The 27,887-nt window shown below is 37.5% G+C and overlaps 1 protein-coding gene and 1 long non-coding RNA gene across 2 annotated transcripts; one reads left to right on the top strand and one right to left on the bottom strand.

Annotated features, from left to right (window-relative positions):
• Positions 1 to 655: 655 nt before the first annotated feature.
• Positions 656 to 14,417, bottom strand: LOC589643 (dimethylaniline monooxygenase [N-oxide-forming] 2). Its single transcript, XM_789279.5, has 9 exons — positions 14,287 to 14,417; positions 9,690 to 9,857; positions 8,891 to 9,060; positions 8,127 to 8,421; positions 6,795 to 6,850; positions 3,873 to 4,076; positions 2,779 to 2,968; positions 1,951 to 2,195; positions 656 to 1,351 (listed from the first exon to the last, which is right to left on the bottom strand). Exons 2-9 carry the CDS (start codon positions 9,802 to 9,804, stop codon positions 1,025 to 1,027), a joined length of 1,602 nt encoding a protein of 533 aa, XP_794372.2. The 5' UTR covers positions 9,805 to 9,857; positions 14,287 to 14,417; the 3' UTR covers positions 656 to 1,024.
• LOC115929358 lies at positions 9,801 to 22,137 on the top strand. The gene is made up of 3 exons (XR_004066441.1): positions 9,801 to 9,887; positions 20,888 to 20,891; positions 22,126 to 22,137. It is a non-coding gene; the product is annotated as an uncharacterized LOC115929358 (long non-coding RNA).
• The last annotated feature ends 5,750 nt before the right edge of the window (positions 22,138 to 27,887 follow it).

Here is a 27,887-nt window from a genome sequence, read left to right as displayed (position 1 = left end):
GTTCATGAATTTGGTTCAAATGAACATATTGGAAGCATATACGATCCTACAATATTCAGTGATCGTTGTTGCGGTTGAAATCGAGTTTAAAGTTATGAAATTGTAAATAATAAATTCTTTATGTTTTATAGCTCCCTCTCAAGGTCAAGATGTTAATTAAGCTATAAAACAATGTTTCTTGACTAAGATCGACCGATTAGCTAATCCCGTTGGAAATTATATTTCACAACTACATATCCTGAAATGTTTATGGTCGCAGCTGCCATTGTACGGCCATATGCGCTATTTGAAATTTTTCAAAATTTACCGGGAGCACCTGTAAATTCTGATATTCAATTTTTCTCGAAAGCAGAACATTTTTAGGGGCTAAATTTTCTATTGCTTATAATACATCCACATAGGCATCCAAATATATCAAAATTGTAAAAAATCACTATCCACCCAATTTTCAAAATTTCCCAAAACTTTGTATTACCTTTAAATGGGAAATGTGCGATTTTACAGAAATATTCATTACGTAATAATGACTTGGCTGCGTGTATTTTTCATTTATCTGATTCTGCGAGTGCACGAAAGTGTGTCTGTTTGTGCGTGTGTGTGGGTGGGTGTATGTATGTATGACTGACTGACTGACTGACTGAGTGTGTGGATCTGCAAAGACCGAATTAATACCCAAATCCAAATTGTTTTATTCGAACATCACATAGGCATCAATTTGGCGCAAGTCGATTTTTGCACTCTCTTAAACAATGTCTCCTGTTCGTCCAAGCGTGACCACAAACTACACAAAAATGATACCAGATGAGTTGGAATAAAACACTTTTTTATAAGATGTATAATAATTTACTTTTCATGAATTATTGTTAAAATAATTAGCAATTTTCTAGGTGAAAACTTTTTTGGACTCGCACTGTAAATGTTTACTCCTCCCACCCCTCCTCCAGCGTCGTACCTGTTCTATTTTAGGTTTTATTTAGAATATGATAGAGGAGTAACCACGACGCCTCATCAATAGGCAAATCATTCAACACAGAATCGAAAGGAAAAAGGTTAGCGCAACCAGAACCACCACAAGAAACTTCAGAACACCAAAATCGAGACTTCCGTGACCTCCAGCGGATTTTGGGACCATCCTGGTCTTAGTGGCATAGAATGTGTTGTTCCACACGTCCATAATGGCGTCACGTGCACCGGACCAGGCGTGGGGGCCAACAAGTCGGAAGGTGTAGGGGAGTGCTGGTCCCAAGAAAGTACGGTAGGCAAGGACAGGATCTGTTAACACCATGGACCAGAACTTGGGCTTGGCACCGATGCGATCTGCTAACATTTCTTGGTACGGGATAGACGGAAACTGAAAAGAATAATTAAAAACAAATCATATTCATATTTTGATTTTAAAGTCCAATTATAAATATCAATGTTATTAATAACCACTACCATGTCCAATAAATGTTTAAATGTACCCGGATAAAGTAATTTCAAGTTTTTCATTGTTAACAATTCTTAAATGTGATTATTATAATTTGGCTAGCTCAATTTTCTCTCAACTAAGTCTTTGAAGTTATTTCTTGGTTGACGTCCGTGTGAACTTTGATCTAATATCATTCCCTTTTATTTGATAACCAGTTGAATATCTCACAGTATTTGGGAAAGATAACGCCATACAAATTATCTTTGTCGATTGTGTCTTGTTTTGTATTATTTCAAAAATTCTTAGAATATACACGATTGCAAAGACATTCCAAAAAATCATATCCAGACAAGATAGTAGCCTTGTCCAACATCTTTAAAAGTGTACAAACTTTACAATGGCGCATCGCGTTAAAATGCATACGATTTCTATGGAATACAATAAGTTTTTGAATTTGCCCTTGCTTATAATTTTCAGTCTTTGCAATCAACTTCATTATGGACTTGAAAAGGAGAAAACGATTATACATCTCTTCTTACAAAGTTCTTGGGTTTTCCAAACCGGTTCTGCATAAAGTTCTTTCTTCTCTTGATGTCTGCGAACATGACCTCTTGGGGAGGGATGCTAGCACACCCCTTGAAGACCCGTGTGGCGTAGCGTGCCTGCATCTCGAAGACGGGGGCGTGAGCTCCGATCGTTTCTACAAACCCCACGGCGGCGAAGGTCTGATGTTTCAGGCGAGGTGGGAAAATGTACAGGTACAATTCCAAGTCTTTCATACCATCTGGAGAGAAAACGACAGCATCAAAATGATGCAAGTTGACGACCATTGTCAGGATTGGTTTTACAATTTATCTTGAAGGTTTCGGAGTAAAGGGGTATAAACTGGGTAAAATAAACCAAACTAGAATTTCGGGGAGGGGAGGGGTTCTATATAGGGATCTATCTCTGTAGCATCTACGGTACCAAACTAGTTATTTTTGTCACAATTTACTTGAAAATCTGGCAGAGCTCATTGGATCGTTTGACTCGTGGGTCGCAATTTAATAGAGAAAAGTCATGGAGGAAGCCAAGGAGCAGCAAATAAAATAAAAGTGATCATAAAATCTCAGTGACCACCATTTCAAAGAGGATTGCCGAAATTCGCATAAAAACCAGAAATATTAAATATAAATCAATAAAACTTGAAATATGAGAACGGGGTATGTGCCAAATCAATCGGATCCCTCAATCACATACACAAGCACACATACACACACACACACACACACACACACAAACAAACACATGCAGGCAAACGCACCCCACCCGCACCCACACACATACACTGTAACCCACATACACATGCATTTTTACTCTGTACATACCGCTGATGATATCGTTGTCCACAATGGGAGCTCTGAGTTGGTAACCCGTGGCGTACACCACAAGGTCCAGATCATCAACGCTCGTCCCATCGGTGAAGACCACACCCCTCTCGGTGAAATGGTCGATTCCAGTCTTGCACACTACTGCACCACAAAGAATTCTAGAACCAATATCATCATTGACCATAACCTGTTGGGCAGAATCATACAAACAACGATAAGCATTTCTTAATGATGATAATAATAATAATATAAAGCACTTCATATTGCGCCAATTATCTAGTAAAAATATTCTGGGGCATGTTATGAAATTATGAAAATTAGGAAGAAGAGCAAAAAAGGAAAGAAAAAAAGAATGGAAAATGTATTCCTAATTACATTCACGTACTGTATCAGTGTATGCTTTCGAAAACAGGTCTTGACTTCAGGTTTAACTTAAAAGAATCAACAGTTTCTGGAAAACGTATATGAGCCGGTAATATTGCTTCCATAAACAAGACAGGTGATAATGATGAGAATACCAGCAATTGTTTAAAGGACGACAATAGCTGCTGGAAGAAATTGCTCTATAAGTTGGTAAAAACGGCTTCAATAAGGCTATGCCTAGCTAGACCATTTCGATTTGGAGTACGTGTCAGGGACTGTTAAATTATAATTCCTTTAAACTCACGGAAAAGTCCGATTGAACGACAGGGGGATGGGTCTACTTCGACTTTGAATATCCTAACAGGGTTAAGAACTGGTCCTGAGATATCACATTTCCAGAGTGAAAACTTTTTTCCTGTCATATTAAGAGTGTCGGAAAGGGATCAGCCTAATCAAAATAGAATAATCACTCTTACTACAGACAACAGGTCTACCACAGACATACTGAACGGATAGCCGAATTAAAACATACCGGAACATTACAAAAAACAGGGTGTGATCTACAAAGACCTCTGATTGGCTGCCACAATCAATTAATTAATTAAACGGAACATGGGCCTTTGTTACCAGCCGGTTTACAAACTCACGAAAAACTTCCATATGCCAATGTTCATTCTCCCATTAATTGTCACATAAGAGTCTGTACCAGCAAACTAAACATGGCCTACCTCTGAGCAGAACATTTTATTGACAGACTTGAGACCAAGGTTGTCCATGTTAACCCTGGAGTAGATATGGTCGACGACCTTCTTCCGCCGGAGCCACTCGGGGATGAAGAAGTTGATACGCCGGTTGACCGCCATATCTCGAGGCATTCCGTCAGGTCCCATCCGCTGGACGACCCAGGTTCCCTTGCGCATGCTCAGATACGTCTGTAAGTAGAGGGAGAAGAAGGAAACGGTTCACTACGTCACGTATCAACTAGAGATGACAATAGGGACTTTTAGATTTGCACGTCGACAGCGTTGACTGCAACGTTTGACGTCATTTTAAGGCACTGCGCATGCGTCACGTCGTCTCAGTCGGCGATCGAGAATGCGTCAACCTTGATTTTCCTAAATCTAGTACGGTACTAGTATATGCCGCGTGCGCATAAAATATACAGTTCCTCAGGTAGACAAAGGAACATCCCTTCCCTGCTATTATGTAAACATGTGTAGAACAGGTGTCACATGCCTATTCACCTGATCTACACATTTTTACATAATAGCAGTGAAGGGATGTTCTTTTGTCTACCACAGCAATTGTTGAGGGTAGAATGAGGAACTGTATATTTTGTCCTCTGTCTTTGTCCATCATATTCATAGTGTTACTTCCTGCATGCATGTATATCATCGAGTGCAATCTAAAAGATTTCTATTTGTAGTCAACATGGGCAGCTGAGTAAGTTGACACGCATGATCAGTCAGAAGTTTTAGAACAATGTCATTTTACTAACAATGTGTTTTGTCAGGGCCCTACACACGCAAATTAATATTGTTCAGCTCCGTTTAAGCAGGGACGTGATAGAGAAGGACTGGAATCATGCCGCTCTTCTTTGACCCCATGCTCCAAGCCGCCGAACAGTTATGCGCCAAACTGTTGACCAGGTGGTGAGATAAAAGAGCGCATGAAATTTCAGGATTTAGAATTCCTACATCAGAAAATGGTATCACAGCAACTGTTCGCTGTCCCTTTCAATGATTAGTCTCATCCATTGTTGAATGTGTAAAGAGTAGAGCAAGCGAACACAAACTTGTGTAATTTCATCCTTTTTTTAACTTCAAAAATACAAAAAAAACGCGAAAACACGTATTGGCAAACTTTAAATAATGTTATTGAAGATTGTAAATCATGGATTACACAACGGGGACATTAAAACATGCACAAATTAACGCTTTATCCTAAAATATTGAGTTTTTGTCAGGATGTAATTTTTCTTTTACCAACTCTGGCACAAAAATTATAGGAGGGACGGAGTACTAAATTTGAAAAACTGTTTGATGCACTATTCCCAATACGATCCCATATAATGTTTTTGATTTACACTGAAATTTTGCTGGTAATTTAATATTTTGTAATAAATGTAAAACTGGTGCCTGGCTTCCGAAAGTCCCTGCAGTGGAAGTGTGGTTCGGAGCATGGAACTTCAAAGCCAAGTGGAATGATACACATCCCATTGTTACGCTTTAGAACACACGAATACGTTTGAATAAATTCCAAGAGTTTCGCCTCCTTTCTTTCACCTCCCTGGTTTAAGTTAGATGCTATACAGTGCGTCCCAGAAAAAATGAAACCGAGAAGTATCGATGTTTTATCATAACTTAATCACAACTATAATTAATGAATGATACATATTTGGAAAGCTTAGAGTCTCCTCTTTCATGTGATGCTATTCAGATAATGCATATTTCACGCATAAGTGATTAAAAGCAATTTGAAGGAAGGAAACCAAAAAGACATTTGGCGGGCGGTATCTGAATTTCGAAGAAAATTTCACATTTCTAGAAAGTTGAGTTTCTGCCCTTTCATATGACACCTCAATCAGGAAAAATGAACGAAGAATGACAAAGTTCTTGTTTGTTTAAAGTAGTGCTTGCATTTCCATAATTGTATTAAAGTAGATATTCATTGCCGTCCTTAATATCAATCCGGGGGCTTTTCAATTTGAAAGTCTGGTTTCTTTGATTGTTAATTAACCCCTATCCTGAGTATTTACAAGCAAAATATTTTAGTTATCAGAATCGGGTCATGTCCCCTTTTGATCGGTTTGACATGCCATTACATTTATATACACTAAACTCATTATAATTTGAGAAATAATAGCTTTGCAATTATGTTCATTCTTTATGGGATGTCGTCTGCTTGGGCAGTATTGGTCCCTGTTATGACGTCATTAAAACTCTCGTATATCCCAGCTGCTATGGAGGTGGTTGTATTTTTATTTTTATAAATCACCCGATATGTAGCTGACCTCAAACTTGTACGATGGCCATCTGTTAGCCAACCAGTTTCTAGTGATACGTTGACATATTTGTGATTTTCTTTGAATTTCACCTTTAAACGAATTCGTTTTCACTGGCTGCCTGCCGTATCAATTGACGAAATTAACAAAAGACTTAACTCCGTTTCGTTGAAAATCAGCCGTATACGAGAGTCTTCATGAATGGCTGATTGTCAACGAAACGGAGTTAAGTCTTTTGTCAAATCTGCTTTTTGCTACGGCAGGCACCCAGTGAAAACGAATTCGTTTGTTAAAATTATGAAAATGTAAGGGTCGTAATGAAAGTAAAAGATACCGCGTAATATGCGGGCAAAAGCGTTTAGTGTTGACTTAATTTGTGTTCATTATTCACATTTTTGTCGAAAAGGTTTTGTCCATGTGGCACATAGAGCAACACAATAATCACCTCCTATTCTGGCGGTTGGACAACCTATCATCGCCTCGATGATCTCGGGGGCTTTTATCATATTCCCTATCCCGACGACAGGTTGTCCCAGCGCGAGAATAGTCGGTAATTATTTGTTAAACATCTTTTGTCGTTAGATTAAGATATTTCTTCCAACAATTTTATTAAATTCTACCTCTCTATTTTGTTGTTTGTACTTACCTTCTTTGAAACTCGACTTGTATCGACTGCACAATCGCCCGCTGAATGTGAGCCACCTGAAAACACAATATAAAGGGAAATAAGAGGATAAATGTTTAGTATTTCTCATTCCTTTTGATTGTCCAGTCAAATACATACTGCGCACTCAATGCAGCCTTCAATAAGCAAAGGGGGAACAAAATAACTGTGGTATATCTATCGAGAAGTGGTTTTTCTATCCAAATCGTCAAATTTACTTATTTATATATTTATGGTGATTTATGCAAATAAGGTCATAAATCACATTTTCCCCCATAGATCATATATTATTCATATTTAAGGATTCTTTTTCACTCAATATATTCATTAGACCATTTAGAATAATAATACGACAAAAAAAATTGGAAGAGCCAGTTTATGTTTTGATGATTTCTTATGTATTTCATTGTTTTCTTAACTTATGTATTTTATTGTTTTTGTTGTTTTATTTCATTTATAACTATAATTCAACTACTTTGACTCCCCAAACAACCACCTAAACTTTAAACAAGACCCAATAACCCATGTTTGATTTATTTTTAGGAAAAATGACATTTCCGTATGTTTTGTACACAAATCACGAAAATGAGCGATTTTCGGGCTGACATGCAAAGACAAAGGGTCACATGACCTTCTAACTGTAGGTCCGATTTTCAAAATAAATACTTTTAAAAGATGCGCAAGACTCGAAAGGAAAAATTCAGCGAGCGGCGGGGCGCCATCCATGTGCGTTCCCGATCGAACAATCGAAAAAATAATGCCCCCCCCCCCCCCGACCTTATTAGGATTAATGGCCTGTCACATAAAGCCGATGTGCATCGCCGGGACTAAACGGGAGCACTCAATATATTATTAACAACGGCGAGAAAATCTGTCCTGACGATGTCATACCGTTCTTAGCGAATTGATACCGTTGCGCCTCCGTACCAGTACCGATCCTCATTTCAATGAAAAAGGCTCATCAATCAAATATGAGTCTAAACTAATAAATTATAGAGAGGGATTATTCTAGGGAAATGAGTTTTATGTCTTTTGGTAATCTGTATACCATTACCAAGGCTTTGGCCATTGAAAAAGCTGGGAATGGGTTTCTATACTAAAAGCTGGGCAATATAATATTCGACTCTTACACTTATATCTACACTATCTTGAACTAAGACGTTACTTGTACTTATACTTACACATACAGGTACATGTAGGCCTATACTTTATATTCGTATTACAATACCTCTATAGTTTACTTACATTTTCACTTATTAAATACTATCAACTTATACCTAAACTTATCCTTATTCTTATCCACCATATACTTACCGACGACGAGGACATTCTTGCCATTCGCCAGCCCGTCAGCCTTCTTGTACTCGTTGCTGTGCATGATCTCTCCCGTAAATTCCTCTTGCCCGGGGTACTCCACCATGTTCCGATCGGAGTAAAGTCCTGTGCAGACCATCACCGCATCGAACGTCTCCTGCTTCACCTCCCCGCCGTTACAAGCAGAGGTGATTGTCCACCGACCTGTGATGTCATAATCAGTGGCCTTCTCCACGCGCTTCACGTCAGTGCTGTACCGGATGTGACGTTCGAGGTCAAAATGATCGACATAGGCCTGAATAAACATGGAAACAAGACTTCGCAATTTTAGTCTTCGATATAGAATAATGTCCAATACACAATATTTCATTTGGAATTCTAGTACAGCTTATATTTGAATGTAATGCTACCTAGAACGTAAAATATTTCGTTAAATGAATAATGCTTCTGATTTCAGCTTGTGTTTGTTATGATCATACGTATGGAACATAACTTTACATGAAATATGGGCTATCCAAAAAAGAATTACCACCATCATCTTTAACTCGGATAATCATCATAGATGTGTACTGAAAGACTGAGTAGCACACTGCTAAACAATATGAAGACAGGCCGGATCTCGGATAGTCTGTGAAGGGATGTTGGTTGATTTCCATTATTTCCATTATCCCGACGCCTCCGGCCTTTTCAAGGTTCTCTCATGCAGTGAAGGCGTAGTCCCCCTCCCCCTCCCCTGTTAGACAATGGAAGGTTTGCGTACTTACCTTGATATAGTTGATGAACTCCTTTCCTTGGATGTACGGAGATGATGCCTTTTGGTATGGAAAGTCGCTGAAGTTGGTCATGTTCTTACTGGAGTTGAGAACCAGGCAGTGATAAAGAGAGCCTCGGTTATGCGTCTTAACAGGCTCATCATGAAAGATCCACACGCCGCCTGTACATGATGAAGAAAAAGAAGACCTTCGGGTTACAGTTATTTAGTTAATCTTTTTTCTTCCCGGCATCCATGCGACTCTTTTCCAAATATACTCTTGTTTTGTATTCAATGATTTTCTTTGTTTTTGTCGAATAAATAATAATAATAATACAAATATAGCGGTTTGCAGATGTATGTTGTGTGCCCCAGGAATCTAATATGTATTCCTTGTGTTTATGTTGTATATGAATGAAGATCCATAGGCCAAATACAGATATCAATAACTGAAAAATAATACTTAGAAGCAGGAATGCCCTATGTTTTTTCTAAAGATCTGGAAAATGATCTTCTACTTTTGAATCTTTCCAATAGATCTAGACTTTAGTTTCGAAGCAGATGATATTTAAATTTACCAATTCTCGCAGCCCGAGGGCACACGTTTGTTGCTGTGGCTTCGAGCATATTTCGAAGACAGTCAGTACATTAATAATCCATCTATTCGAATCCTTAATCGAATTAAACATTAATGAATAAGAATACTTTAAAAAATCACCTTCAAGCTTATTAAAATACAACAGTACGTTATCAGATACAAATCTATATCGATATTATACTACTTAATCTAATAGATAAAACACTTTACTGACCAAATGACGACTCTCTTTCGAAGCACACAGGTTCGAATCCCTCCTCCAGACATTGCTTGAGAGATACCAGGCCGCTGACCCCGCTTCCGATGATCGCCACCGTCTTTACACCCATGGCGAAGTCTGATCAATGTTGACGTCACAACAGCTCTCTGACAAGCAACGAATCTGAAAGATAACATAATGCATATCTTTCATGTAAACCGCTCAGGTTTTAACCCAACACAAGCTTCTTGCTATGGAAAAGCATAGACCGTGTTTCCATGTATTATGGCTAAGAGGTAGAGCGACGGTCTCATGATAGGGAGGTCCTGAGTTCGAAACCAAGCCGATGCGATGATACCCTTTTGTGACATGTATATCATCTGAATCTCAAATATTTCGAGCGAGCGAAAAAATATTACTTCTATTATTGCACAAATGTTATTTAGCGATCAATAGATACTAGATAAAAGCTTTATATTCTGTCAGTTCGGTGCCAGGAATCATCCCAATGTATCACTTTTTCGAGAAGTGAAGAGAACAGGAGGGGGGGGGGACGCTTTGTTTTGGTATAAATTTCATTTATATATCAAATACAATAAATATGGTTATATTCGAGGACCTCGCTGACTGAAACTATCCCGTTTCTAAATTTTGCGAGTGAGCGAAGCGAGCGAGGGAAAAATACACTTTATCATCTCTGAAATGTTACTTCTTCATCAAAAATACCAAAAAGTTTATAATCATAATTTGGCATTTTTCGGTTACTAATACTTTGTTTCTATGAGGATGACGATATTCTAAAAAAACTTTTATGAATATAACTAAAATACTCTTCGAGGCCGCCCGGTTGAAAAATAATAATAATAGTATTTAGCTTTTATATATCGCTTAATACAATTGTCTCTAAGCGCTTTACAAATATACTATTACCCCGGTCATTGAATTCAGTGCTTGCCCGCAACACTGTCCTAGACCAGGCTTGTACTAGACGATCGAAATTTTAGGGAGCAGAATTAGGCCGGTAGGGGATTAACCCCTTACCCCTTTCGATAGGGAAAATGTTGCATGTTATAGTGAAATGGACACACATTTCTCGAAACAGGGAACTGTAATTTAAGAAAGGGTGCGGGTACCCCATTCCGGAATTAGGTCAAGTGCAATGTGCATTGCCACATAGAAATAGTCTTACCTTCAATAATATTCAAATTGTCAAATGTGATCAATTGCCAAAAATGCAATTAAACTACTTGTATTACAATGTTTATAAAATTGTTTACAGATGTAATATCTCTTTAATTTGTTATATTGTCTGTTTTCTGTATACGTTTGAGCATATGAAATGAATAAATTCAAATTCAAATTGACATTTAAATACACTAATACAAAATTGTATATAACTTAATAGCTAAATTAATAGATAAATAAAAAATGAAAATATATAAATAAATGAATATAGATATAAATAAATGAATAAGCATTTTGTGTGGACATGAAAACATATATAATTGAACCCTATGAATAATTTTGATACATTTGACTTTGAAAAATCGAAGAGAAATCGAGGAGCATGGATCGTTAGGAAAAGGAAACATCCAGCATTAATAATAATAATAATAATGTTAATAATGAAAAAAATATACGAGATTTGTAAGGCGCCGAATCCGTCTGTAATCAAATGCTCAAGGCGCACTTCTGCAACATACATATCAAATTACATTTCGGAGATATAACATAAATCGTTGAACGTGTACATGATATAATGATATTACAATGTTGACATTAAAATAAAATTTAACTGATAACACACCCCAAAAATGTGACCTCCCCCTACCCCCCCCCCCCAAAAAAAAAATATATATATATATATATATATATATATATGATATGTATATAATATTTTTATAACATTCCTTACAGAACAATACCCGATTAAAGAACAGAATTTTACAGAAGATCGCTCAAAATTATTATATTAAAGGAGGCATATCTAAACGATAACTTGATAGCGTAACGTATTCACTAACGGCCTAACACAAGTATTGAACAATTATGTCTCCTATTGAGTGGGGAATGTATAACAAGAATAGTTAAAAAATGAGATAATATATAAGTTATATAAGTAATACGATTATATAAGATAATATCAGTTATAACAGATTTTTCTCAAATCCATTATGTGGAAAAACTTGTATAATTTCATGTGGAATTTAAACAAAGTAACCACTTCCAATTGTTATTGATCGCTCTTTCAAAAGAGACTCAAATGGTCCGGCATCAATTTTTTTGTAGATTTTGTTGTTGTTGCATTTTCTTCTTCCTTGATTAATGAATTTTTGCCGCCTATAAAACCGGTATAGAACAATCCCCATTGCAGGTGTTTCAAGAATGCTAGAACATATTAAATATCATATCAAATGCTAATCATGCATTACACATAAAAGCGAGAAGAAAATAAACCTTATAAATGCCACAAATTATAATAATTCACGCAACTCCCACAAGAAAATAGAGTGTTCACACAACGTATCCTGAAGCAGGAGTTCTTGTATCCTATGTGCAGATGTTTCAAAAAGCCTTGAGATTGTTCAGCACAATATGAAAATGTATCGACAAATTTATACACGCAAACAGAAAAAGAGCATTATACAGGCAATGTCATTCATCTAGCAAGCCATAAAGAAGGGAAGAACGGTAGTCAAAAACCTTACTCTGGGGGACATATTCTACATCATGAAGCCACTCTCTTAAGCAGATAACTACATACAAAGGCTTTAAAGGAGGACTGCACTATGTGTAGCTACTTGTGCCCTCTATAGGCTCTATACATCGTCCAACAATGCCTAAGTGGTACCCGTTGATCCCCCACGGTACCCTTTTTCTTAGCATTGATTTGATGAGATAACCACCTGCCAGTGACCACGCAGGGTGGTCCAAGCTCTCCTTGCCAAACTAGTGCAGATAGACTTGAAATTTTCATGACCGTTTCCAATAGAATCATCGCAACAAAGAAAAAGAGAGCAACAGAAGCATGGGTGTCGATCCCGGGGGGGGGGGGGGGGGGGGGGGGGGGGGGGATATATCCCCCCCCCCCCAATATTTCAGGTGGGGGGGTGGCCTGTACAATCACCCCCCCCCCCCCCAATAATTCACCATCAAAAAAAAATTAATGATGAGAGCCCGATGAGAGTAGTTAATGGTTATTACTCGCAAGATGACCATCAATATACATATTTTGCTATCTCATTTTCATAATACATACATGTAAAAATAGAAAACGAAGTGAATGAGACGACCGTATATGAGACAAGAATGAATTGAATTCTCGCTCATACGGCTTCATCAGGAATTGGTGAATTTATTCAATTTATTCAATCAACAGCATCATAAAAATGCAGTGCGCCAAATCAGTGCAAAGCCGCAGCGTTAAAAAGCAACGAGCTTAGTAAATGTTAAGTGCAAAAAAGAAGAAGAGAGTGGGAGAGAGAGAGATAATGAGAGACAGAGGGGATAGAGGCGCGTAGCCAGGGGGTGGTGGGGGTGGTCGCCCCCTCCCTCCTCCCCCAAAAATGAGAGAGAAAGATATAAGGAAGAGGACGTAGGAAGAAAAGGGATTTAGAGTCGAGAACGGTACAACGAATCGTCTTCCTTTCTCTAATAATTTAATGAAACGTCAAAGCTTCTGCGCAAAGCGCGGGAAGTGGGGGGGGGGGAGGAACTGAATTCAGACAAGGATTAAGAGTCGAGAATGATACAACGAATCGTCTTCTTTTTCTAATAATTTCATTAAACATCAAAGCTTCCGCGCTTTGCGCGGTAAGGGGGGGGGGAACTGAATTCAGCATGGATTAAGAGTCGAGAATGGTACAAAGAATCGTCTTCTTTCTCTAATAATCTAATGAAACGTCAGAGCTTCCGCGCCTCGCGCGGGAGGGGGGGAAACTGAATTCAGACAAGGATTAAGAGTCGAGAATGGTACAACGAATCGTCTTCTTTCTTGAATAATTTAATGAAGCGTCAGAGCTGCCGCACTTCGCGCGGGAGGGGGGGGGGAACTCCCCTCCCTGCACCAACCCCTTGGAGGTGCTCACTACCGCCCCCCTGAAATAAAATCCTGATTATATGCTTGATAGGATAATAACCTAGGTAGCAAGCGCATGTGGGACCCACATGGATCCCATATTCTCTAAAATGTTATCTTTATTGAGGGTGACTTGAAAAATTTAAAAACTTGGAAGGGAGGGGTGCAACCTGCCACACGCCTCTACCTCTTGGTTGCTTTGATCCATTGCCGAAAATATTTTGGCACCTATCTTCCCCCCCCCCCTCCCCCCCCCCCCCCCCAACTGAGGATACAAATCGACACCCTTGAACAGAAGCATACTAAAGCAACAAATCTATTATCATTCATCAAGCAAATTTAAAAAATGTATTCATAAATTCGTATCTTGAAGCTAAGCTCTTGCACTGTTTTTACCGCTCCCTAATGTTATTTTAAAGGTTTGAAGACATTCAATACCGAAATATATCGTTACAACGCCACACATATAAGAAGGGAAAGCTTGAATATCCAGCAAGCATGTCACGAAAAAGAATGAAAAATGAAATCACTTACCGTACCTTTGGACACTAATATGGCTTCGTGTACTTGTATCCTACAACTTCTTTTATTCTTACTAGCTCTAGGGGAAGACAGTGTGTGCCTATAAACATGCCGATCAACGAAGAATGACAATATTAGAAGATGACCACATAAAATTCACAACGAGAATTTTTTACGAGAACTAGATACGGGTATAAAATATTTAATTCCTGGTACTCTACTGGGAAGGGTACCCTCTCTTTTCCCATTTAGTTTCATTTGTATTAGATGTCACGTTATCGATTAAAGATAATAGTATTAGGGGTGGTTGACGACCTTGCGGAACAAAATAAACGAGATAGATTAAAATTGCATTTATATTTTAATGTAAGAAAAGAATATCACAACCGTTGTGATTTTCTTTTTCTTACATCAAAATTATACTGTATAATTATTACATGCTTTCTTTAACACACTTGGAATTAAATAGCACGAACATTGAGCTGTAGCAAGTAAATTAAATTATCATAGTTCCCTTCAAGTAATTTTACCCCCTCGATATTACATTTTTAATCAGTTTTTTGAACTCATCGGTTCGCGAAAGTTTGTACGCGAATGTCGTCGAATGGAGAAAATTGCCACTAAAGATGAGGATTACCGCAGGGTCCTCGCTCGCTGTCTATATAGGAAAAACAATCTCGTCTATTTCGTAGTCTGCTGCAGTGGCGGATCCACGGAGGGGGCCCGAGCCCCCTTCCCCTTGGGAAAAAACTGATAAAAACACGTTAATTTTACCTTTATTTGAAGACGGGCCCCCTCCCCTGGTGCTCAAGGGGGGGGGGGGTGCCATCTTCAATATTTGGGGCCAAAATTATTCACCGGCTGGCTGTTTCGCCGCTAAATATTTTCTCACGAATTGCCCCCCCCCCCCACCCCCCCCCCCCTGCCGCCGGCTGGTTCCGCCCCTGGTCTGCTGGAACACCTTTATCTCAAGTCCGCGTACGGCCCGGATACGGTATAATAGTTGCTTGTGAAAGCCCGTAATATACCCGGGGAGAGCCCTAGTGTCAAAAGTGGTAGATCCGCTTGGATACAAATCGGGAAATTGTCTGGAAATCATTGAAAAACCCATTGGAAAACGGTTGGTATCTGGTCAGAAGATGGAAACCTCCTGCGCAGGGGCGTACGCAGGGGGGGTGTTTTGGGGGTTCAACCCCCCCTTTGGTATTTTTATGTATGTAAACCCCCCCTAAAAAAACCTAAAACCCCCCCCCCCCCCCCCCCTTTGTTTTTTTGTTTTTTTTTTTGTTTTTTTTTTTTATTTAAAAAAAAAAAAAAAAAAAAAAAAAAAAATTATACCCACGGCTAACCTAAATAAGGTGACCTTTCCCCCCCCCCCCCAACGACAAAAAATGTCAAATTTTGAAATGTCGAGACCAAAAAAAGAAAAAATGTGTCCTCTTACCCCCCCCCCCCCCCCCCCCCCCCCCCCACTGAGCGACTTTTCGGCTGGCTGAGTCGTTGCGATTTTTTTTGACCTCCAAAAAAAAAAAAAAAGTGTCCGCTTACCCCCCCCCCCCCCCCCCCCCCCCCCCCCCCCCCCCCCCCCCCCCACTGAGCGACTTTTCGGCCGGCGCGATTTTCAAATTTTCGGGAGCAAAATATTTTAAAACCCCCCCCCCTTGAAAAAATCCTGCGTACGCCCCTGCTCCTGCGTAAAGGAACTGGCTTTACATCGCCAAAAATAACAAGCGCGGCTGCTTCATACCCGGAGATGCATATGAGCTATATAGGCAAAACCTGTCTTTGCTCTTTGAAAGCTAGCTGCAATCTGCCTAAATATGACTGAACTGCAAGGCATGGCATTAAAACTTAATATATGCAAAGGCTGCTCTAAAGAAAAGAAAGGCAAGTTTCACTGCCACACACAGTAATGAATTCCGACACACCCATTGTTAATCTTAATGAATTCAGGACTTTTTTTTTAGTGTTTTGTTTTTCCCGGAATCCATATACATACAAGTTTTAAAAACATACATGTAAAACACATTTCAAATGATAAGAAAGTAAGTAAGTAAATGTGTTACGTATATAGACAAACGGTTGGATAGCCCAATTCAGGACCATTTTCAAAATGGTCCTGTTCTTCCATGGGGTCCAAAAGCAAAAATTTATATTAATTTACACACAATATCAATTTTCAATCATATTAATTTACCAATGCATTATCACCCTCAACGATCCCCTCGCCTTACCACCCCCTCCCGCCACCCTCTCGATACCGCCAATCCCTCCCGCTACCCCCTCCAAGTCTTCAAGGGTATATTACAAGGAACAATAAACAATGTTATGTACATTCATAATTGGTATTAATATTACACATTTCTCTGTCATAACATTTCGAACTAAACTTTTAATTTCTTTATTAAATATAGCCAAACTTCTTGATTGCCGAGTGAACGGTAATCCATTATACAATTTACTTCTGCGATACAGAAACGTACGCTTACAATTCTGTGTTTTCGGTTTAGGCAACACTAAATTAGTACTTCTAAGGGCATAGGTTGTAGTCTTAACAATAAACTTCTCTTTCAAATATACAGGTGCCAAATCGTGAAATATTTGATACATCAAATAATAATATGCCTAACTTGTCTATTTTCTAAAATTTCCCAATTCAAAATATTATGAATTTCACTAATTGGTTTATGTTCAGATGATTTAAATTTAAAAATAATTCTACCAGCCCTGGAGGTTGTTTCACAAAGATCCTAAGTTGGACTTAACAATTATGGAAAGCCGTAAGCATCTTTGAAAATACTATGTAAAGTTTTTTCAAAAGGCATAAAATGTTCATAAAACTGTCATATTTTCTATTATCAAGGAGATTTCATGTTCTTTATGTGGAAATTATGAAAAGTCTAAAAAAACTAGAATTTTTGCTTTAGAATATATTTCATCGTAAGGCTACAAATTGCTCTCTATAATGTTTAAGTCCAACTTAGAGTTAGGTTCGACTTAGGATCTTTGTAAAACACCCCCCCCCCCCCTGTTCTGTAGTTTTTTGTAACATATCTACTTGAGTCCAATGCCATAACAAGTCACCGTAATCTGGAGTTAATGTATTCAGGATCCCACAGTACCCTGGTACGATAAATGAAAAGAACTATCCAAAATATGGGCAATATTGTGACATTAGGTCGTATGTACAGTTGTACATAATCTTCTCTTATGTTCGTCTGATCTTTTAGTTTTATTTTGTGGTTCACGCTATTGTACATATCAGGTCTTATATTTGTGAGAAATTTGAAAGTTGGCACAATGGTAGACCCTATTGAGGACTGAAAACGCAAAACTTTTCAAGGTCATTTACTTATTTAAATATGACGTCTTCTAGGCGCTATTTTGTAAATTTCGCCATACCCAGATGGCGTAATAATATCAAGGCACTTAAACTTATTTACAACCTATCAGATTTTTAAAAAGGTTCCGGTCATTTTCAACCTTTTTTAAAGGTACATGCATACCGGAACCTATACCAGCAAATTAAAAAAGCAGATCAAAAATTGACCGGGTTCGGAATTTGATGCAACAATAAAATAGCTGCACCGTTGTATGCTAGACACATGAAACAGGCAAATTTAATGTATAACTTGTAATCTTAAAGGGATAGTTGATTGCCATGTAAAAGACCGCAAATGTCTTCAAAGCTCATGTTTGTTGCTCTTATTCTTATATATTGGCATTGGCTGGAATAAATCGTATAAGCACTAAATCTCGTTTTGCAACGGCTGTTTCGTATTTACCGAATATACCAACTTCTTCTTCTTCTTCTTCTTCTTCTTGATTTGTTTTTGTTTGGCAATCAGTCACAGTTGACTATTTTTGCCACACACTATTTATTGAATTATTTATATATATATACATATGTACAATTTCATGTCATAAATGACTATTTTTAGGATTAGGGTTAGTAAAATTAATATGAGAATTGTGATTTAAGGATATTTCAGCCGTCTCTGAACCAATTTTGGTCAAACAAAGATGATTTTGTCATTTCAATTGTATATTCTTTCAAATTTGAAACTCAGTTTTCAATATCTCACAAACAAATTATTTTGTGTAGCGCCCTCTGCAACAAAACTCAACTATCCCTTTAAATTGAAAATAATTGGTGAATTGAAAGGAGGCTAATAATGGCGTAACAACATCAAGACGTACACTTCAACTTAAAGGGACTGTAAACTGACGAGACTGCGTGTCTTTCCCGTGGCCTCACTCGCCGGCAAAGCGGTATACGACTAGGGACGACGCAACCGCAGCAATCACGTTAGTGCAACATACGCGAAATCGACGCGTGAGGAGAACTTCGGTCTGTTTCGCGAATGTTTACCATGTAGAGATTAATTGTTATATTTTGGCTTTAATGGCGTTTTCCATCGTCGTTGGATGATTTTCGCCAGGCAGAGTGAAAAGGCGTAGTTTCTGGTCCTCTCTTGATATATTTGCTATGTTGGGTCGACGATAGCCTGTGGCGTTGTGTTTATGAAATTAATAATGTTAGTAAATTTGTAGTAGTTATTTCACCTGTGTTGTTATGCAGCTAGTTATTTTAAAGAATTAATTAGGAAGGAACGGATGAAGTGGTTGAATATTAGTTGCGTTCAGTTTTAATTTTAAGACGTATCGTTTGAAGCCTCTCTTCGTATACCAGCAAGTAACACAGTCACGTACGTCCTTAATAATAAATATTTATTATGATGCTAATGTTGCAGCGTAGAGTATAGCTGAGCATCACAGTTCGTTGTACCTTCCACATCCTTTTAAAAAAGCTACCACATTTCCTATATATTACTTTCCTAGATTTTGATTAGGGGTCTTTTGTGCTCTGTACATTCCCCTTCTTTGTCTTTCATATTTTGGGCATAATAATAAAAAGAGCTTAATTGTTTCTATCGCCTGGCATTCTTCACATTTTTTATTTTATTGAAATATATTTAATCAGGATAACAAGAATCAGATATACATTGTAGATAAAAAAATCTGTTTTACATCATGGTCCTGAACAGGATCAAAACACGGAAATATAAATAATGAATATCACCAAAGCTCACAGGCAAAGGTAAGAACAGTAAAAAAAACTAACATATAAGCATAATACGCATTAAAAATAGTAAAAAGCACCCCCCAAAAAAAAAAAAAAAAACGACAATGTAATAAATGAAATTAACAGCGGAAAGAATATCAAATCACTTTAATAAAAGGCATAAAAATATCACCCTAAAAAATAGAAGAGGAGAGAAGATATAAGGAAACTGGTAAAAAGTAAAGGAGGAAAGAGGGAAAGAAAGAAAGAGGGGAGAGGGAAAGAAAGAAAGAGGGGAGAGGGAAATGGAGAGAGAGAGAAAGAGAGAGAGAGAGAGAGAGAGAGAGAGATAAGCCATGTCAAAGCAGTAAATGAATCGGCATTGTATTACACAGGTTTAAAAATTTTGTCCTTGTACATACGTTTAAAAACATCGATAGATTTAGCATTTTGAAAAGCAGAAGGTAAACTATTCCAGATTTTACCTCCAGCGTATCTAAAACAATTCTTAAAACATTCAAGATTAGGCTTAGGTAAAACAACATTCAGCGTATTGGCAAGTCTAGTGTTAAAACCATGTCTGTCAAAAATCATTTCCACTTCATTGCATAATCGTATTGGGGCTTTTCCATGAATACAGTTGTACATTATACATGATAAAAAATAGTCCCGTCTAGTATCAATGGATTGCCATTTTAATGAATTCATTATACTCAAGCTATTTACATCATAATCAATATTCCCTACGACAATACGTGCAGCTCTTTTTTGCAGTCTTAAAAGAATATTTCTGTTTTGTAAAGAACAGTTTCCCCATACGGAACAAGAATAATCTAAGATTGGCTGTATGGTACATTTGTATATTTCATTCAAAATGGAAGAGCTTAAAAATTTACTGAGCTTTCTCAAAGTAAAAATCTTATAACTTAATGATTTGGTAAGAGATTTAATGTGGATATCCCAAGATAATCTATCATCAATTTCAATCCCTAAATATCTGATACTTCTTACTTGTTCTATTGTTTCAGTATCAATATGTACATTCAGACTTAATTCATCGTTACCTCGTGTGTTACTACTCAACAGCATAACATTACTCTTATTAGTATTAATACGTAATCTATTTTTACAATACCATTCATTTATAGCATACAAATCTGCTTGGAGCTTAGATGTAATGACATTAATATCCATATCAGAAACATATAAGACAACATAATCAGCGTATATATTACTTAATACTTACTTAATACTTAATCGTACTTAATCGTAAGCAATCAGTTATATCATTTATAAAAACAAGAAAGAGTGAGGGGCCTAAAATACTCACCTGAGGAATTCCTATAGTTATGTCCTTTGATTCGGACAGTTTAACATGAAAATAAACTGCTTTTTCCCGACCAGATAAAAAACTAGAAAACCATTTAAGTTCAGTATCTAAAATACCATACTTATTCAATTTGGACAGCAAACGTTCATGGTCAATACAATCAAAACATTTAGAAATATCAAGAAAACATGCACCAACTTTTTCCTTTTCATTAAAAGATTCGTACCAATCATCAATGACTCTATGTAGACATGTATTAATTGAATGATTTGGCAAAAAGCATATTGGTCAACACTAATAAGATGATTAGTCTGCAAGTAAGATAAAAATTGAGACTGAACTTCCTTTTCAAGCAGTTTAGCAATATGACATACAACTGAGATGGGTCTATAATTTGAAATATTATTTTTATCGCCTTTACCTTTATAAACAGGCGTAGTTCTGGCCAATTTCCAATCATTAGGTAAAAGTCCACAATTTAAACTTTCATTAAAAAGACAATTAAGAGAAATATTAATATAAGGAGCTGAGATTTGAAGTAATTTTCTATCAAATTCTAAGATATCAAGGCTACTCTCTTTCGACAATAGAGAGAGATTATGTTTAGTTTTCCCGGGACTAATTGATTTCAAGACGAAGGTATGTATACTTTATTTATTACTGTCTAAATCAGATGGTAAAACAGAGTCTTCTTTCCCCCTTCCAGTAATTTTGCTTAACTCCTTCCATAACTTCTTACTATCATTACTGTATCTCTCAGATACTGAATCAAAATATTCTCTCTTCTCTTTTCGTATGAGCTTGGTGACTGAATTCCTGAGATTTCGATATTCAGTCAATAGATATGGAATTTTTAATCTATCATATTTTTTCTTTAAGTAGTCTCTTTTATAAATGAGTTTAATAATATTAGAATTTATCCATGGGCAGTGCCTAGTTTTAACCCGACATTCTTTTACAGGAGCATGTTTGTTACAACAAATTAAAAAAGCCTGTTTCCATTCAACCCACTTTTCTCGTAGGGGAATACAAGAAGTACAATTATTATTAAGTACGTCAGAATGTTTTAAATCATCAATAAAAGCATTCTCGTTAAAATTCTTATAGTCTCTAAATCGTACTACATTATGAACATTCTTAGAAGTATTGTTGACATTTATACATGTGTATATAAAGTAATGATCACTTAAGGATATCTTAGCTACGTCACTTAGTATAATTATGCTTATCTGGTACAGAAGTAAGAATACGGTCTAAACATTTAGAAGAGGTGCCTGTAACCCTGGTGGGTTTATGGATCAATTGTGTTAATGAGAAGAGATTTTCAATCATATTTCAATTTTCAATTTCAATTTATTTTCCATCTTTAAAAAAGAACAAATATAACATAGTATTGACACATTGTATTAAAATAACAATATAAACATGAACATGGAGGGATACCCTTAATAAGCAGGTTGCTTGTAAGCAGGGCCCCGGTATACAATATAAGACTCATAAATGATAAAACAGCAAATTAAATATAAAGTAAGATTATCACTAAAACTTGCAGCATCAAACTTATAATCACAATTAAAATCACCCAATATATATCCTTATCTTCAGATGCTACTTTCTCAAAATATCCAGCATATTATCAAAATAAGAAGAGTCAGAATTCGGTGGTCTATATAAACACCCAATGATAAGTTTATCAGATTTCGATGATAATTCAATCCAAGTAGCCTCTACGTTAATACTTAACAAGTTATATCTTTCTGAAAAAACAATGGTATGACGAACATATATACAGGCACCACCTCCTCTAGTGTTGTTATTCCTGTAAGTGATAACCATCAATTTTAACTACGCTATCATCTATCATGTCACGCAACCATGTCACTGCAGTCTAGTCACACCGATGAAAATACCGATTGAATTTTCCTAATAAGGAAAATTCAATCGGTATTTTCATCGGTGTGACTAGACTGCAGTGACATACCGATTGAATTTTCCTAATAAGGAAAATTCAATCGGTATTTTCATCGGTATGACTAGACTGCAGTGACATGGTTGCGTGACATGATAGATGATAGCGTAGTTAAAATTAAAATTAAAATTAATTGTACATAATATGTAAACAAAGGTGAAACCGCAGTTTTCCCCCTGTCGGTTTCTAACTGCCGGTGAAATTCACTCGCTGTGGCGAGCCCTTGCCGGAAGTGAAGAATTATTACGTAATAATTAAGCCCGCGCTCCATCTAGCTAGCATGCAGCATGTTCAACCATAAGTCAACAAACACAGCTGGTTACGATAAAGCGCGCGTATACTGCGACCTTTGACCATTTTAATCGCTGTTTTAATCGCTTTTTCTCCCGAGCGTTTTCTAACTGGCAATTTCATCGGTGTCACACCGATAGAATGAGAATTTCTCCTGCTCTTGAGCAGGAGAATTTTACCCTTTTCTAACTGCACCGATTTTCATCGGATGCATCCGGACGCATCCGATGAAAGTGGCAGTTAGAAAGCAACAGAGGAGAAAAAGGCGATTAAATAGCCGATGAAAAGAAGAGAAATAGGCGATTAAATTCTCCTGCTCAAGAGCAGGAGAAATTCTCATTCTATCGGTGTGACACCGATGAAACGTGCAGTTAGAAAACGTTCGGGAGAAAAGGGCGATTAAAACAGCGATTAAAATGGGCAAAGATCGCAGTATACGCGCGCTTTATCGTAACCAGCTGTGTTTGTTGACTTATGGTTGAACATGCTGCATGCTAGCTAGATGTAGCGCGGGCTTAATAATTACGTAATAATTCTTCACTTCCGGCAAGGGCTCGCCACAGCGAGTGAATTTCACCGGCAGTTAGAAACCGACAGGGGAAAAACTGCGGTTTCACCTTTGTTTACATAAGGAAAATTCAATCGGTATTTTCATCGGTGTGACTCCGATAGAGTGCAGTTTTTGATCGCCTATTTCTCTTCTTTTCATCGGCTATTTAATCGCCATTTTCTCAGACATTATTATATCAAGATTGATCTTAGAGGTCCGAAAACGAATTTCGTCTATCTTCCCATGAAGACTTCGAACATGACCAATTTTTAATCCTTTTACTTTGGAGAGTTTACTAGCACATTTAATTGTCATGCTCTTTAGGAAATGAAAGTAAATCACTTTGCTTCAAAGATACTTCGCTCTCAAAGGCACACTCTTCCTGGCCTGCAACCTAGTAATGGCACATTTTTTCTTTGTGTCCGTATTGTAAGCATCGTCGGCATTGAAGCTGGACACCACGTCTGCATTTATGTTCACGATGGATGAGTTCGCCGCAATAAGTGCAGCTCGCTGAAGCGTAGTTGTAAAAGGTGGGCGGGGCTGCTACCGAAGCGTAGGAGCGGCGTTGGCTCTGGTTGTATGGAGAGGGGGGAAATGCGAAACCTTGATTCTGGTAGAGGTTATGGTTAAAGAATGTAGATGGTCTGGGATGATGGTGGTTGATTGTCGGTTCATTCAGAGGTGGTTGCATAGGACGCGAAGGGGGTTGTAGAGGCGGCTGGTAACGGGATTGGTCCAATTGTGGGTTCAGTCTACGTTGAGGGAAGGGTGCTGGGAAGTCTGAAGTGGGCGGGACAAACTGCATACGTTGATGAGGAGGAGGGGGTTGCGGTGGATACATGTATTGAGACTCAAAAACCGGCCGATGATATCTGATCTTGTTGACGATCTGACTTCTGGGCGGGTGGTGGGGTTCTCCGCTGCTTCTAGGGGGAGGGGTTGGTCTTCACATTCTTAGGAGCATCGAGAATAGCTTCAACTGCATGTTGGACTTTCCTAAGATCTGATGACAGCTGGTCGATTCGTTGATTTATGCATTTACACTTCATGCAAATGCGTTCTTTCTCATCACATTTCAATCCACACAATTGGCATTCCTTTGTTGCGTCATCAGACAAATTGATGAATGACTCATCACAGGTAGAGTTATATAATATAGGTGATGTTGGTGACGGTGCTTGAAGATCTTCGGAAAATTCCGTAACTTCTCGGGTGGCAACATACATAGTCCAGTGTAGTGTTTTCTATTTAAATATTTATAGTAATTTAGGTTACATTTACCAAGTCTGAATTGGCGAATTAATCTTTCATCCTTTTCGGTTCAAACCTTTGATTGTGAAAACATTATTTACATTTTTGTTGATGCTAATTATACAAGTGTCTCCCTTTCTTTGCTTTTTCCCAGAGGTTTTGCCACATGGATTTGTAATAAATGTCTGGTTCTCTTATATTAAAATTCACTTTTGCTTTGGTTTACTATGATATATGTGTGTTGTTTGTTCGAAGCTTGTTTTGCCAACAAATCAGCTCGTTCGTTTCCTGCTAAAGGCCGCAGTGGGCTCGTACCCATTCAAGGTTTAGGTTAATACCGAAGGAATAATTTATAGCCAGTAATTTTTCGTATAGCCTATCTCAAAAACTATGCTGGATTCTTCCACATTCTTGATGGCTTCTAAAGCTGAGACTGAATCTGTCAAAATCACAACTGCATTTGGATGATATTCATCTATCCATTCAAGTGCCATTAATATAGCTCCCAGTTCTGCTCTCAAGATGGATATAAATTATGAGATTATTTAATTATATTTATTTATTCGGTCTTCTTTAAAATACAGGGCAGTCCTTTCAGAGCCACAAGGCCTGCTTTACAAAGGAGCCATGTAGGTGAGTGACAAATTACATGGTAAAAATTACAACAACAACAACAAATAAAAACATATACATAATACATAATACACAGTTATTTACTACTAGATATAGAAATAACACAGAACACGTTTTAGTTTGAAAAAAAAACAACCTACATAAAATTCATGCTTGGATTTAAATGAGCCAAATAAAGCAAGGGAATATACTTATATTTATGAACTAAACGAAACAAGTTCACTTAAATTGATTGCACTGGTACGATAAAATCAAACAACTTTAAAACACACTAAAAGATAAGTAAATTTGAAGTCAGACTGAAGAGTTTAAATAAAAGTGTGGCTAAAAAGAAAACGGCAGATTAAAGTGGATTGCACAAAAGAAAGTATAAGCACACAATGGATAGTTTAACGAGACTAAAAGATAATTATACAATCAAACAAGCTAAAGAACAAACACAATGTGTCAAACGGAAGGCAGTGTAAGCACACAATGGATAGTTTAACTAGACTAAAAGAAAATTATACATGTTTTAAAGCATCATTAAAAAAAATGAAAATATACCTACCAGCAGATAAAAAATGAACATGATTGAACTATCATACAGTAATATAATAGCTGCACCGTTGTATGATAGAAAACATAAAAGTACTTTTTATTGATAAATTATCTTAAATTGAAAATGAATCGGCGAATTGAAAGAGGAAGGGGGCACACCCCGCCCGTGGCCTCTTGAAAGTGTGTCTATCTTTAAAGTTTAGATCCAAAAATTACCTAGAAAATGTTCTCTTCTCCATTTACCCTTTAAAAAAAAAACTTTTGCCCCCTGTATACACGAGCCTGGATCCGCCCCTGATTTAATCTATCGGAACATGTTATGACAAGCTCCCCCCCCCCCTGAAAAAAATCCAGAGGGACCGCGAGGGCTTGTGTCCATCGTGTCCCATATATTTGCACTAAAAATGCAATTTGATTTGACAGATGAGGCATATTTCTTGCGATTTCTTGTAATCCTTTTACTTCTTCTCTGAGTAATTTTCCCTTGAATGCAAGCGCGCCCTCTATTTTCTTCAAAGTCAAAGGTAACATCATTTGTAAAGGGGGGTATCGATGTATCTCACTGAGCGGCAAATGCTTACGAACGTAGCGAATTGTGCTTCGTAAAAGGTTCGTAAAAGGTTGCAAGTAAGTTCGCAAACAGTTTTCATTGTCGCAAACAGTTTTTGAACATGTTCAAAATTTCTTTGCGAATTTATTTTTCCGCAAACAGTTGCAAGCCTTTGCAAACGGTTGTAAGATGGTGTCGCTGAAGTCTTTCTGATTCGCCAATGCTAGCGACCACGTGACCATACGGTTCCTACATAAAATTGGCCCCTGGAGTTAGCAAAAGGTCCCAAACATTCACAAATAATGGCAACAGATTGGCAAATAGTTGAAAATATCTTCGCAAAAACTGTCGCTAACATTTGCTTACAGTCGTATATTGAATAGTCGCCAACTGCCTCTCGCAACACTTTCGCAAACAATCGCTCAAATGTTGCAGTAGCTTACCATCGCAAAAAGTCGGTAAATGTCGCAAGGCGAACCTTGATTTTTGGCAACATTCGTCAGAAAAGTTGGCAAATCAAAAATTTGCAACGATGGTTCGTAAACATTCGCCACTCAGTGATAGAAAATATAATTCGAAAGGGCAAAAACTATTCCCTTTTTACCGCTATGTCGCTTTTCCCTTTCGTAAACTGTCACTGAGAGGAAACATGTACTATCTCTCTCTCTCTCTCTTTCTCTCTCTTTCTTTCGCTCTCTCTTTCTCTTCGCACGCTCGCGGATGACGAAACAATAGGGACTTTTAGATTGAGTGGACGAGAACTCGACGAACGCCGACTGATCATGCGTGCCCATGCTGACTACAATTAGAAATCTTTTAGATTGCACTCGACGATATACATGCATGCAGGAAGTAACACTATGAACATGGCAGACAAAGAAAGAGATCAAAATATACAGTTCCTCATTCTACCATCAACAATAGGTCATTTTCGTAATGTAACCAAATTTAATGCATAAGTCTTTGTGAAGTGCCCCAATACAAATTATTTCATTCACCTGATAAGAATAATAGTAATTCAATAGTTAGAATGCAAACTGCATAATCAAGTGTTGCTAGGTAGGTCAAGCCATAATGTTTGTCCAACCTGGCAACAACTTATGTATGCAGTTTGGATTCTGTCTATTGAAATACTATTATTCTTATCAGGTGAATGAAATAATTTGTATTGGGGCACTTCACAAAGACTTATGCATTAAATTTGGTTACATTACGAAAATTGCCTATTGCTGTGGTAGAACATCCCTTCACTGCTATTATGTAAAAATGTGTAGAACAGGTGAACATGCATGTGACACCTGTTCTATACATTTTTACATAATAGCAGGGAAGGGATGTTCCTTTGTCTACCTGAGGAACTGTATATTTTATGCGCACGCGGCATATACTAGTACCGTACTAGATTTAGGAAAATCAAAGTTGACGCATTCT

The sequence above is a fragment of the Strongylocentrotus purpuratus genome, unplaced genomic scaffold, assembly GCF_000002235.5.
Source record: "Strongylocentrotus purpuratus isolate Spur 01 unplaced genomic scaffold, Spur_5.0 spur5_scaffold_4, whole genome shotgun sequence".
Lineage (NCBI taxonomy): Eukaryota > Metazoa > Echinodermata > Echinoidea > Camarodonta > Strongylocentrotidae > Strongylocentrotus > Strongylocentrotus purpuratus.
Note: the sequence above shows the minus strand (reverse complement) of the source record. Positions and strands in the feature narration are given on the sequence as shown.

Excerpts from the sequence above, each read along its gene's own strand:
- LOC589643 (XM_789279.5), bottom strand. The coding sequence starts at position 9,804 with ATGGGTGTAAAGACGGTGGCGATCATCGGAAGCGGGGTCAGCGGCCTG. Across the intron at positions 9,061-9,689 it reads CGAAAGAGAGTCGTCATTTG|GCGGCGTGTGGATCTTTCAT; the intron begins GTCAGTAAAGTG and ends CATCATGTACAG. Across the intron at positions 8,422-8,890 it reads AGTTCATCAACTATATCAAG|GCCTATGTCGATCATTTTGA; the intron begins GTAAGTACGCAA and ends ATGTTTATTCAG.